The following is a 12,794-nucleotide window of genomic DNA, read 5'->3' as shown; positions in this document are numbered from 1 at the left end:
AAATGTACTTAACCAATAAATACTTAATATTTAGTTCTACAAGGATCTCCGTGTGTTTTCTCTAAATAGCTGCAAAACATAAACCATCCTCTGCTACCTACTCTGTAACTGGAGTGCGTGCTCTATTCCTTAGTGCTCTGCTGTTTACCTACTGAGGGTAAAATTAACAACCCCCAGCAAATAAAACCCCATAGCATATACTTACATGGGTTGTGAAAACTTGGGCACTTCATCATTGACATTTGAGACACGGATCCTGACCGTGGCTGTCCCAGTTCTTGGAGGGTCTCCTTTATCTACAGCCATAATTACAAACTCGTAAAGGTGATTAGGCCGCTCATAGTCCAACTGTGTTGCTGGGAAGATGGTGCCATGAGTAGAGATGCTGAAATCAGGGCTCAAAGTGTAATATGATATTTCTGCATTTTCTTCAAAATCGCAGTCACTGCTTGACACTGTTGAAAGAAAGAAAGGTGCTGCATTCATATCCCATTTAAGAGTGGGCTGCCCTCTTAAGAACTCAGCCTCCAGACAGCCCTCTTCCTCTTTTCCATTGGTCTAGACCAGGCCTGCTCAACTTTGGCCCCCCAGCTGTTTTTGGACTACGACTCCCATAATCCCTAGCCACAGTGGCCAATAGCCAGGGATTATGGGAATTGTAGGCCAACATCTGCAGGAGGGCCAAAGTTGAGCAGCCCTGGTCTAGACCGAGTTGGACAAACCTGGCCCTTCAGCTGTTGTTGAACTACAACTCCCATAATCCCCAGCCACAATTCACTGTGGCTGGGGAAGCCTAGAGTTGGTGATAACAACAGCTGGAGGAGCAGTTTTGCCCACCCCCTGGTCTTGAGTCTAGGAAACACCCTGCTGTAGCCCTTTGTTAAGAGCCCTGTCAGGGAGCTGCATATACTCTTATACGTATTTCTTTTTAAGGGTTAAGGTTAAATAAATCAGTAAGGTTACCAATGTGTGTGGAACCTGAATTCAATAGTCAAGGTTCAGCCAACAACACAAGCCGCCCTAATTGCATCCACAACAAAATTCTGTAAGGGAATAAGCAAGCTGGATCCAATGGCAACAGCAATGATGAAAGGTTTTGATGCTTGAAATATTCTCCTTGTAACATAACATTGGCTTCAAACTGGCATCCACAATAGGCACTAGAGGGATGCTGTGTTGGGCTAAATAAAGACAGCTGCTCTCCCTTGGCTAAATAGAAGAAAGCCATCACTTGAATAGGTGCCTCTTTGCCCAGTTAGAACGTCCCTTGCCTTCTATAAGGAATTCCAGCTCAGGCCTGGCTCCTTGGACTGAACAATTCAGCCTTTTTGCTCTTCCCAACTACTTGCTCTTTTTGCTCCGTATGACTACAGCTGATTTGGCATTCCTTCGCTTTGCATCGCCCCTCATTCCCTGCAACTCCACTCAAAGCATGCCCATTCAGGTAGCTGACAGCAAAATGTGAAACTGTTTGGGGGGCTAGTGGGTGGGGGAGAGGTATTAACCTTGTAGAAGTGCGGATGTTACGGTCACTGTTTCAGGGACGTTGTCTTTGGTATAGATGGACTGCTGGAATTCTGGGGCACAATCATTCACATCTGTGATTACTACCCAAACCTAAACAGACAAGACAAAAGAGAATTTAGTAGTATCAGAGTAGATCACTGCTGTGTCTCCACTGCGTGTAATGTCTGAAACTAGGATTTTCCCATAACAACATTCAAGGGATTTCTACTAGAAAGCTAGGCTTTAAAAAAAGATAACTGCTAAGACATAGAAGACATAGAAGTGTTGAGGCTTTGGAATGCATTCCCTGCTGAAATAAGAGCCTCCCTATCTCTGACCGCTTTTAAGAGAGCTGTTAGGTAAAGTGTCCTGTGGTTGTCTTTGGCAGAATCCAGGAAGGGGTTTACCACTGCCATCTCCCGTGCAGTATGAGATGATGCCTTTCAGTATCTTCCTATATCGCTTCTGCCAGATGTAGGTGTTTCCCATAGTCTGGGAAACATACCAGTTGGGATTAGAACCGGCAACCTCTGGCTTGCTAATCAAGCCATTTCCCCACTGCGCCATTAGGTGGCTACATTTATTCATCGCACCTTTTAATGAGATTTATAGAATCTATCATTGTACTGTTTTATATTTTAAATGTTTTTAACGTTCTTAATTTGTAAACCTCCCAGAGACGTGAGTTTTGGATGGTATATAAATTTGCTAAATAAATAAATAAATAAATAAGTTGCATCAAGATTGACAACATCATAGGTACCCAGTTGCCCAAATAGCTAGAAATTGAAAGGTGGTGCTTAAGAGTACCAATACTATTGTTGTTGTTGTATTCGATTTCTATACTGCCCTTCCAAAAATGGCTCAAGGCAGTTTACACAGAGTAATAATAAATAAATAAGATGGATCCCTGCCCCCAAAGGGCTCACAATCTAAAAAGAAACATAAGCTTGATACCAGCAACAGTCACTGGAGGTACTGTGCTGGCGGTGGATAGGGCCAGTTACTCTCCCCCTGCTAAATAAAGAGAATCACCACATTAAGAGGTGCCTCCCAATAGATTTTCCCAACTCTGTATGACAACAACAGGTAAAATAATGCCAAAGCCAATTAAAACATGCCACATGATTGGATGGGCAAAGGATATTTTTCCAACAAAGAGACGCAAGTTACTATACCGTGGGGTGTTTTTAAAAAAAAAAAAAAAAAAGGTCTACACATGTAAAATGAAAAAAATCACATTTTCTTCCCAGGTTTATCTTTGCCTCCACTTTCCTCCCCTTCCTCTGTTCATGTGGATTATTAAACTGTAAAACCCCTTGGGGCAAAGACCTGCCTTCTCATTCCTGGTAAAGTGCCATGTATATAGATGATGCTATATAACATCAGTTGTCGTATAGACTAACCAAGTGCTTGCGGAAATGTGTTGTGCCAGCATAGTTGCACTAAATCTAGAGCTTGCACTCCAGACTAGTTGACTAGTGTTGAACTAGTGCAAACTAGTTTATGTTAGTGCAACAAGGTACACAATCTGTGGCATGCCTCCCCCCTTCCCCCCGTGAGGAGAGAGAACAATTCCAAAAATCCCCATGACTTCATGCAACTATGTGATCTTCTTGCATTAGCACAATTCTGTTCACTGTGGTGGCACTTCATTAGTCCAGATATCATCATCATCATCCACCAACCCAAGGCCATGTGTTAGTGTATGATTAGATTTCCTTAGATGATTTTAAGCATCACCCCTGCCCCCAACAACATCATTTTCAAAAGCATATAAGACGACATAAGCTTTGGAATGCACCCCCATGCCATCCCATTCCATCTATGTTGATACAAGACTCAACATCTTTGGTGACCTTCTTAAAAACACATCTTTTCCAGAAGGGTTTTATTTGAAACTTTTGATTGTTTTTAACTGCCTTTAATTGTCTATTTTATTTTGTTGTAAACCAGCATGAGATTCATTACTGGCATTTATAAATGTAATAAATAAATAAATAAAAATGCATTAGGCAGCATTTAAATAAATAACAAACCAGCACCATTTTTTAAAAAAACACACACAAGAGGAACTCAATCAGGAGAAAGTACAAATCACTTGGACTGGAAAGCACATTAAAATAAAAAGGTGTTGTCACCTTCAAAGGTATAGAGAGAGGGAGCCAGATGGATTTCTTGAGGGAGGGGGTCCCAAAGTCTGGGCACCAGAACCCAGAAGACCCTGTTCCAGATGTGTGGGACAGAATTTGCTTGGAGAAGGTTGGTACTGGGACACAATGCAGGTGTAATAACAAACAAAAATATAAATGGTGAATCGAGGATGCAATGTTAATAAGATGCACTCGCCTCCACTGTGCTGCTGAGCTGTCCTTGGTTCTCCCTTGCTTGAACCAGAAGGAGGTACTGGTGTTGGTCACTCTCGTAATCCATATTTCGACTGAAGTATATGTCCCCTGTTGCCTGGTTAATGCCGAAGAGGCCATGTGGGTTAGTTATGAGGCTGTAACTCAGGGACTTGTTTTGATGTGACAAAGCAGACACTGTCAAAAACCTAGGTAAAAGTTAAAACTAAATTAAAATTAAAAGCAAATGGACAAATGAAGCCAGTGTCCAAATGTTCTGTCACACATGCGGTAAGATGACCAAGAAACAAAACCCAGCAGAGCAGATGAAGAGGCAGGGCACGGCAGAGAAGGAACAGGCTTGATTCTCACAGGCTGGGGAAAGTGTGACATGCTCAAGTGGTATCCTGAATGCATCAGGGACCATCAGGGTAGGCGAAAGTAAGTGGCTGTATTTGAGGATGATGTTGTGGTGAGCTCAAATGTGGCCCTCCTCCCTGACACTAGGTGGTCTAGCCCTCACTGAAAGGGATCCAGACCCCCTCTCCAAGCCCTGAAACATTCTTGAAACATACAAGCTATCCATTCATATACACCTCACCCTTCACAGCTCAGCGGAGAGGGGACATAGCTCCAATGGAAGGGCACATTCTTTGCATTCAGAAGGCCTTGGGTTCAATTCCTGGCATCTCCAGTTTCTGATAGCCACAGAGGCGTAACTATAGGGGGGGCAGGGGGGGCACGTGCCCCGGGCGCCATCTTTTCTGGTCACGTGGGGGGCGCCGCCATGACCAATTTTTTAATTTTTAAAAAAAAATTTTGTTAATACAAATGTTTCCTGCTCAGTGCAGCAGCGCTGCAGCAGTCAAGGGAGCACGTCGGTGCCCCCTTCCCCATGAGCGGTCCCTTCCGTGCCGCCTGCGCCCCCCCCCCCATTGCTTTGCTGGCGCCTGGCGGCCAGTCAGTGGCCTGGCTTGGCGGCGGTGGCGGGCGCTTGTGAGGAAAAACCTAAGTATAATGTAGTATGTTGGGGGGGGCGTGGTGGGGGGGCGCCATTTCAGTGCTTGCCCCGGGCGCCGTTTTCCCTAGTTACGCCTCTGGATAGCCATATAGCAATTCATCCTCTTTTCAGGATAAGTCTTCTTATAATCTCACCAGATGTAGGGCTTGACCCATTAAAGTCTATGAGTACTCCCGTGTACTTTGCTGAACTTTAGATCCGATCTGGATTTTCCTGGATGAAAATGGCTCTGCTCAAGCCCTTTTGCCAATTTAAGATCAGACACCCACCGAAAGATGAGCGCTGTCCATAACAGTGGTGTAGTGCTTTGGAGTGTTAGACTAGGACCAGAGAGTCTCAGGTTCAAATCCTTCCTCAGTTGCAAAGCTCACCGACGTCTCAGCCTAACCTACCTCTAAATAAAATGGCAGAGAAGCGGGAGGAGAACCTTGTATGCTAATCTCCGAGTTCCTTGGAAGAAGAGTGGATAAACATGTAACAAATAAATAAGAAGCAACGCTAGAATATAGGGTGAGTCCACACATAATAGCGCCAAGCATGTATAGAAGAGCCACCAGTTTCTGCCAGGCATGTGCTCCTAACACTGCCGCCACTTCTGTGGTGTCTGAACCCACTAATTTCTGGTGGAGAATGTCAGTAACCCTTCTCAGCCGTACACTTAGAATCAGACATTTGAAGTCAGCTTGACAAAGTCAGGCTGAGGTGGGTTACCAACATTCTCCATCCAACATTGGTGGGTTCATAGGAAGACAGAAAGCTGCCTTCTACCGAGTCAGACCCTTGGTCCATCTAGCTCAGAATTGTCTACACAGACTGACAACAGCTTCTCCAAAGTTGCAGGCAGGAATCTCTCTCAGCCCTATCTTGAAGTTGCCAGGGAGGGAACATTAGAACCCAGATGCTCTTTCCAGAGCGGCCCCATCACCTAAGGGGAATATCTTACAGTGCTCACATGTAGTCTCCCATTCAAATGCAAACCAGGGCAGACCCTACTTAGAAAAGGGGACAATGCATGCTTGCTACCATAAGACCAACTCTCCTCCAAACTTCATGGAACAGGCAGTGGTAGTGCACATGCTCAGTAAGAACTGACGCTCTTCAGTACTTACTTGCTGCCATTACATGTGGAGGAGGCCATAATAAACGACTACCAAAAACCATCAAAGCCCTCAATATCCAAAAAGGAACAAATAAAAAGACAGAACAAAAACATTTCAATGAGGTTGGAGAAATCAGAATTGCTTACTAAAAAAACACATTAATTGATACAATTGAGCAAAACTATTTTACTGTAATGCTTCCTTACGCACAACAGACCTAAAAATGGTGGCAAAAGTGGTGTTTTTCTTAATAATATACAAATATTCAAAATGCACAAGATGGAGTTCTAACTCTTATGGTTGATGGGACAGAGTGTTTTGTGTTTTTTTGTTTTGTTTTGCTCTTATTATTGAGTTTTTATTGTTGATTTTATTGCACTTTAATTTATACAACAAAATAAATAAAAATAGTGTTTTCAATCTAATACCAAATAATGTTTTTCAATTTATTACCATAGTGCCCTGAACCTGCATTAAAAATAAATTTATTTATTTTGCATTACTACTGCTGTACAGAGGTAAGAAAAACACTTGTTATTAAAACACTCCAGAAAAGTGTGCACAGTGTTGGAAACATTTGTGGTCAAAATCAGCGTGGAGCAATCCAGTAAGGTCTGATTTCACACTGGTATAATTCAGGTGATCTTCCATCTGGCCCATTTGGAAATATGTTTTCTTGCTTTCGAAGTAGCAACTATGAAAACCACTATTCTTAGAAAGCAGGGACAACAGACAGTAAATGAGATAGTAAACTATTTAAGTTAAAGCCACAGTGTCATCCGATAACACATGTACTAAATTATGACAGATTGTCAGATCGGATCCAGAGTTCAGCAAAGTACATGGGAGTCTCCTAGACTTTAATGGGTCAAGTCCTACATCTGGTAAGATTATAATAGGACTTATCCTGAAAAGAGGATGAGTTGCTATATACTATATCACCTAACAGAAGCAGCAAGCATCTTCTGTCCATCTGTTTCAACTGAAAAGCTCCAAAAAAAAAGAAAAAAAGAAACCAATTTGCACCCATAAAGTGCCACATGCAAGCACTCGGCAATATTCTTGGCAATGTTAATATAATAAAAATGACTCATGAGTTTCAGGGAGGGGAGATTCGGAGGAGAGGATGAAATCTTCCCTTTAGCTCTGACTTTCTTTTTTTCACTCCAGCATTACCCAGTGGCTGCACCTTCACCTTTCATTAATGTCCAAATGTCTTATTCATAGGAACAACAATCAGTCTTCTGACAATATCTGAATCTGGAGCCATAGTAGTTCATTTTCAGGATCAAGCTACAGCCTTATTCACACGTTATGTTCAACACTCGTACGAGTGTACAATGTACATAGGTAACATTATTCACCCATTATGTTGGATACAGGTACAGCAGTACAATTCCTATCTGTACCATGCATGTGAGAGGCCTGTACCCAAGTTCCCTTTTAAAATGAGTGCAGGTTCAGTCATTCACACACAAATACATGTACTAGTATGCACACATGTTTACACGCATACAACATCTGAATAGAGCTTATATGTGCTGGAACAAAGGGACATAGGAAGCTGCCATATACTGAGTCAGACCATATTATTTTTATTGATTGGTTGATTGATGGATTGGATTGGATTGGATTGGATTGGATTGGATTGGATTGGATTGGATTCGTATACTGCCCTTCCAAAATGGCTCTGGGCGGTTTACAATTAAAACAAACCACTAAAACAGTAAAGAGCTAAAACAAATTAAAAAACAATATAACAATTAACAATTTAAAAGCATTTAAAAACAACAATTAAACAACTACAGTGATTAAAATCCCAAAATCGGGTTTTTAATTTTAAAATAAACCAGATATTAAAAACCCCAAAATTTAGGAAGCTGAGAACGCTTGGGTGAAAAGAGGGGTTTTCAGGTGTTCTTTGAATATTGCCAGAGATGGGGAGGATCGTATCTCAGCAGAGAGCGCATTCTGCAATCTCAGGGCAGCGACGAGTTGGTGGCAACTGGAGACGGACCTCTTCAGATGACCTCAATGGGCGGTGGGGCTCATAATGAAGAAGATGCTCTCTTAGGTACCCAGGGCCTAAGCTGTTTAGGGTTTTTAAAGTTATAACTAGCACTTTGTATTTTGTCCGGGAACCTATTGGCAGCCAGTGTAACTCCATAAGTAAAGGAGTAACATGGTCGCTCCGAGATGACCCAGAGACCAACCTGGCTGCCGCATTCTGAACCAACTGAAGTTTCCGAACTACGTACAAAGGCAGCCCCACATAGAGTGCATTTAAAAAGTCAAGTCTGGAGGTCACCAACAGAGTACCACTGTTTTGAGGTCATTGATCTCGAGAAACGGGTGCACCTGGCGTATCAACCGAAGCTGACAGAAAGCACCCTTGGCCACCGCCTCAACCTGAGAAACCAGGGAGAGGTGTGAATCCAGAAGTACTCCCAGACTGCGAACCTGTTCCTTTTGGGGAAGTGTGATCCCATCTAGAACAGGCAGATCAAAATCATCTCTAGAGTTCTGACCCCGTCTTATATACGTCCATCTAGCTCAGTATTGTCTACACAGTCTGGCAGCGGTTTCTCCAAGGTTGCAGGCAGGAATCTCTCTAGCCCTATCTTGGAGAAGCCAGGGAGGGAACGTGAAACCTTCTGCTCTTCCCAGAGTGGCTTCCTCCCCTGAGGGGAATATCTTGCAGTGCTCACACATCAAGTCTCCCATTCATATGCAACCAGGCAGACCCTGCTTAGTTGTGGTGGCAAGCACAACTTGCCACCACAAGACCAGCTCTCCTCTCTGCTGCAAAACACATCAGTTGTGCTTCTATTTTGTTGTTTAATTAAAACAGCAGCTGTGAAGGGACCTGATCAGGATCAAGACAGAGAGGGGCACAAAACCCTTTCCCCTTTCACTGAAGTCCTGATGTTAGTGCCCTCCACAAAGTTATTTGCCATGGGACAGAAGCCCCCATGTCACCAATGGCAGCTTCCCTCCAAAGACAATTCATGGGGCAAGGGAGTCATTTTCATTATTATTTTATTATTATTATTTACATTTATATCCCGCTCTTCCTCCAAGGAGCCCAGAGCGGTGTACTACATCCTTAAGTTTCTCTTTCACAACAACCCTGTGAAGTAGGTTAGGCTGAGAGAGAGAAGTGACTGGCCCAGAGTCACCCAGCTAGTTTCATGGCTGAATGGGGATTTGAACTCGGGTCTCCCCGGTCCTAGTCCAGCTCTCTAACCACTACACCACGCTGGCTACACCATTATGGCCACAGTATGAGGGGAGAGAGGAAGTGCTCTTCCTTGTGTGCTAATGCTCACCACACACACCTCAGTGAAGCAGTCATCTAGAGAGAGAGAGAGAGAGAGAGAGAGAGAGAGAGAGAGAGAGAGAGAGAGAGAGAGAGAGCCAATAACATGTTTCACTCCACTTCTCTTTGACTCTAGCCAGCAGGCCTCGGGGCTTCTGAGTGTAGAATGCAATCTTTTAATTAAACAATTTAACCTCCTGCTGGTACTCACGATTTCCCCTGCGGCGTGTTTTCAGGAACATAAACAGCATAGGAAGTGTTGGCAAACTGTGGTGGTCGACGGCCAGCAGCCACGAAAATGGAGGCAGGAGAGCCTCGCCGGCCAGGTTTGTCAGCTGCTACAACTGTTAGTAAATACTCCCTCTCCTTCACCAGAGGCAAGCCTGTTGTTTTGACCCAGCCAGTGTCCCTTTCAACTTCAAATCGATCTTCTCCACCTACGAAGACACAGACACAAACACGGAGACTGGTTATCTACAGACTAATTCGCAAACTGGGCCTTGTTGAACATAAACCCGATTCGCACCCTCAGTCCCGCGTGTTTTGCGTGCAGGTAATGGAGGGAGTTGGTTTGTGCACACTGTTTTCACTCTTGGCCCATGCGCACCCATTTGAAGGTCATCCACATGACTGGGAATCCTGAAAAAGCTGGCTTCGGGGCCACATGGAGAGTAAAATCTAAGACTTTCCAAACAGACACATGGAGGTCACCACAATCCCTCCCTCGCCCACTCGTCTTCAGTCACCCACCTGAGACTGAAGATAGGAAGCGGAAGCAACTAAGCAGCTTGGGTGTGGTTTCGGAGCAATTAAACAGTGCATTTATTTGTTTATTGCATTTTTATACCTCCGCTCAAAGAGTGTTCTCTCTAATTTTTTTCATCTGTGTACAGAATGAGTTTTGTTCTGGGCAGCAGTATCAAGGCAGTGTGTGCGCATATGAATTCAGAGTGGGGCATTCCTTATACAACCTGATTGGGATCTAAAATTGATGGAGCGGACATAACAAACAATGTGAGCACATGCACACGTGCACGCCTTAGAGGGAACACTGCACAGTTTCTCATGGCAGTTTACAAATAATGATAAAACGAAACCAAATAATTAACAGCGAAAACCATTAAAATCAACCAAATGGCTGGTTGAACAGGTGTGCCTTAAACCATTTCCTAAAGGCCACCAGGGATGTTAGATTATTATTTCTAGACTGAAATGGGACTTTTTAAAGTCTGCTATGACCATGAAATTGTTGGTGGTTGTAATTGTTATCCCCCAGTTAATTAGCAGAGCATTAAAGAAGCTGCCCACTCCAGTTACAGAGCAGAATGCAGAGGTTAGTTGTCGCAGCTATTTAGAGAAGACACATGGAGATTCTTGTAGAATAAAAAACAAGTAGATTTATTGGTGAAGGACACCTTTGGATAGGAAAGGCCGAATCCTTAATCTAAAGAACTACATAATCAATAGGTAGGCGGGGAGAGAAATGTTTCCATCTGCTCTCTAAGAGGAAAGGAAGGGATTCTGACTCTCAAAAGGAAATACCTGAAGAGTCCAATCTGGGGTCATAGACTAGAGACAGGTAAGACAGCTAGGGAGACCCTGACTCACTATCTCTACTCCTAGTGCCCCTAGTGGTCATTAGGATAGTTGGTGCAAAAGGTCGATGCACTGGAACTCCAACAGAAATGGCAGTGGAATGGAAAAAGGCCTCCCCATCAGCGAGCTCCACCCATGGAAGCGCTCTTCCCACAACACATAGTTCAACCCTTGGATCCTGGAACTGGAGATGCTGAGGACTGAGTCTAGGAAGGACCCTCCTGCACACAAGGGAAGTGCTCTAACCCTGAGCTGTGGTGCCTCCCTGAATAACTGTTAATTGGACCGGATTTTGTTCAGAATGCTGCTTCATGCATACTTTATTATTTCGAGAGCACTTAAAACCTACTGTTATGTCAGATTTGTATGTTAGGTCTTATTTTAATTATATTCATCCTGAGAACCTATTAAGCTGAATGGCAGGGTACAAATTCTAAAAATAAATACAGCAGCAGAAACCCAGCCTAGTACAGAGTGAGAGAGGAAAGGCCGAATACATGAGCATGTGCCGGTGCCATCTGTAACTTTTAAAAATCTTCTTTACCTTCCTCAAGAAAATATTCCACAGCTCCATTTTCCTCTGCGTCTTGATCTTTAGCAGAAAGCTTGTACACTTTAGTGCCAGCAGAAGCTTTGGGAGAAACGGTGGCCAAATATGGGAAAGGTTCCATTGTCCACTCAGGGACATTGTCGTTTACATCAGTCACTGTAAGTTCTAAATGCACCAGGTACCAATTCTTTCCTGTCAGTTAACAGAGGAGAAAGAAAAGATCCACTTAGCAGGAATAGCTTTCTACAGGCAACAACAGTAGCTCAGTTATTAGATGTCAGAGGTTGTTATTTCATTGCTGGCCAAGGCACTGAGTCCTTTCTCATTATCGGAGAGAAAGGGTTCTAGGGAGTGGGGGAGGAAGCGTCAAAAAGCTTACCTCCCTGCAGACCACGATTGCCTCTGGTCTGGGAGAGGAGATTGCAAGCCCAGACATGCAGCTTTCTTTTCTCTGGCAGGCACAGAGGGTTGGGGGAGAGGGGGCTGGGATGTGTTGCCCTGTCCCCCAGAACTCCCATAATTAACTGTGCGAGTGTGCAGTGCATTATTGGGATTTCCCTGACTGCAGCCGGGAGCTCCGCAGTCTCACAGCCCTGACTGCAAGCAGCTGGTGCTGGCAAATGGTTTTTTTTAAAACTCAGGGCTAATGGATTGCTAGCTCCCTTAACCCAATGTAAGAAGGTGGCTGCTTAACGGGTTTGCCGCCGAGGTGCCGCTGGGATCAGGCATGATCCCGTTGGTTCTCACACACGGGCAGGACCAGGTTTGTTAGTCTGGTTTTGCCTGCACATGAGAACAGCCTCACAATGTCCTAATTCTTCTTGAGATGGCCATTGGAGACCCTACTCCAGTTCCATTAAAGGTTCATGTTATCCTCTTACGTCTGTGGAATTACTACACCAGGGCTTCCCAATCTTGCTTCCCCAGATGTAGTTGGACTACAACTCCCATCATCCTCAGACACAATGGCCAAAAGTCAAGGGATGATATAGTCCAACAACATCTGGGGGAAGCAAAATTGGGAATGCTTGTACTACTACACGAAACTACCACATCAAACACCTCACGCGTTCATAATATCCAACAACCCCCCAAAAGGTTAAGAATCAAAAGGAAAATCATTCATTTTTATATAATTATGAAGTATCTGAGATACAGAAGCATTTAGTAGCAGCAGTCTAGCAAAGCAGCTACAACCTTTTCCTGTTTATATTCAAGGCCCTTTGCACAGGTAACTTTCCCTCCTCCACCACCATTAACAACATCTGTAAATCAGAATAAAAAGCCTTAACTATGTCCCCTAGTCCAAGGGTAGCAAAATGAGACAGGTAGCATTTCTGGACCGACTGCCATAAAT

General features: G+C 43.9%; 1 protein-coding gene across 1 annotated transcript in view; it reads right to left on the bottom strand.

The window, feature by feature from the left end:
* LOC128334480 (neural-cadherin-like) overlaps positions 1–12,794 on the bottom strand; it is a 121,724-nt gene that overhangs the window by 74,551 nt on the left and 34,379 nt on the right. Inside the window, exons 2-6 of the mRNA XM_053271345.1 lie at positions 11,432–11,629; positions 9,503–9,728; positions 3,856–4,060; positions 1,506–1,617; positions 206–455 (exon numbers count right to left, since the gene is read on the bottom strand). Coding sequence (XP_053127320.1) covers positions 206–455; positions 1,506–1,617; positions 3,856–4,060; positions 9,503–9,728; positions 11,432–11,629 — 991 coding nt within the window. The remainder of the gene's footprint in view (positions 1–205; positions 456–1,505; positions 1,618–3,855; positions 4,061–9,502; positions 9,729–11,431; positions 11,630–12,794) is intronic.

This window comes from Hemicordylus capensis, chromosome 9 (assembly GCF_027244095.1).
Source record: "Hemicordylus capensis ecotype Gifberg chromosome 9, rHemCap1.1.pri, whole genome shotgun sequence".
In the NCBI taxonomy this organism is placed as follows: domain Eukaryota; kingdom Metazoa; phylum Chordata; class Lepidosauria; order Squamata; family Cordylidae; genus Hemicordylus; species Hemicordylus capensis.
This window is presented reverse-complemented; position numbering and strand designations above follow the sequence as displayed.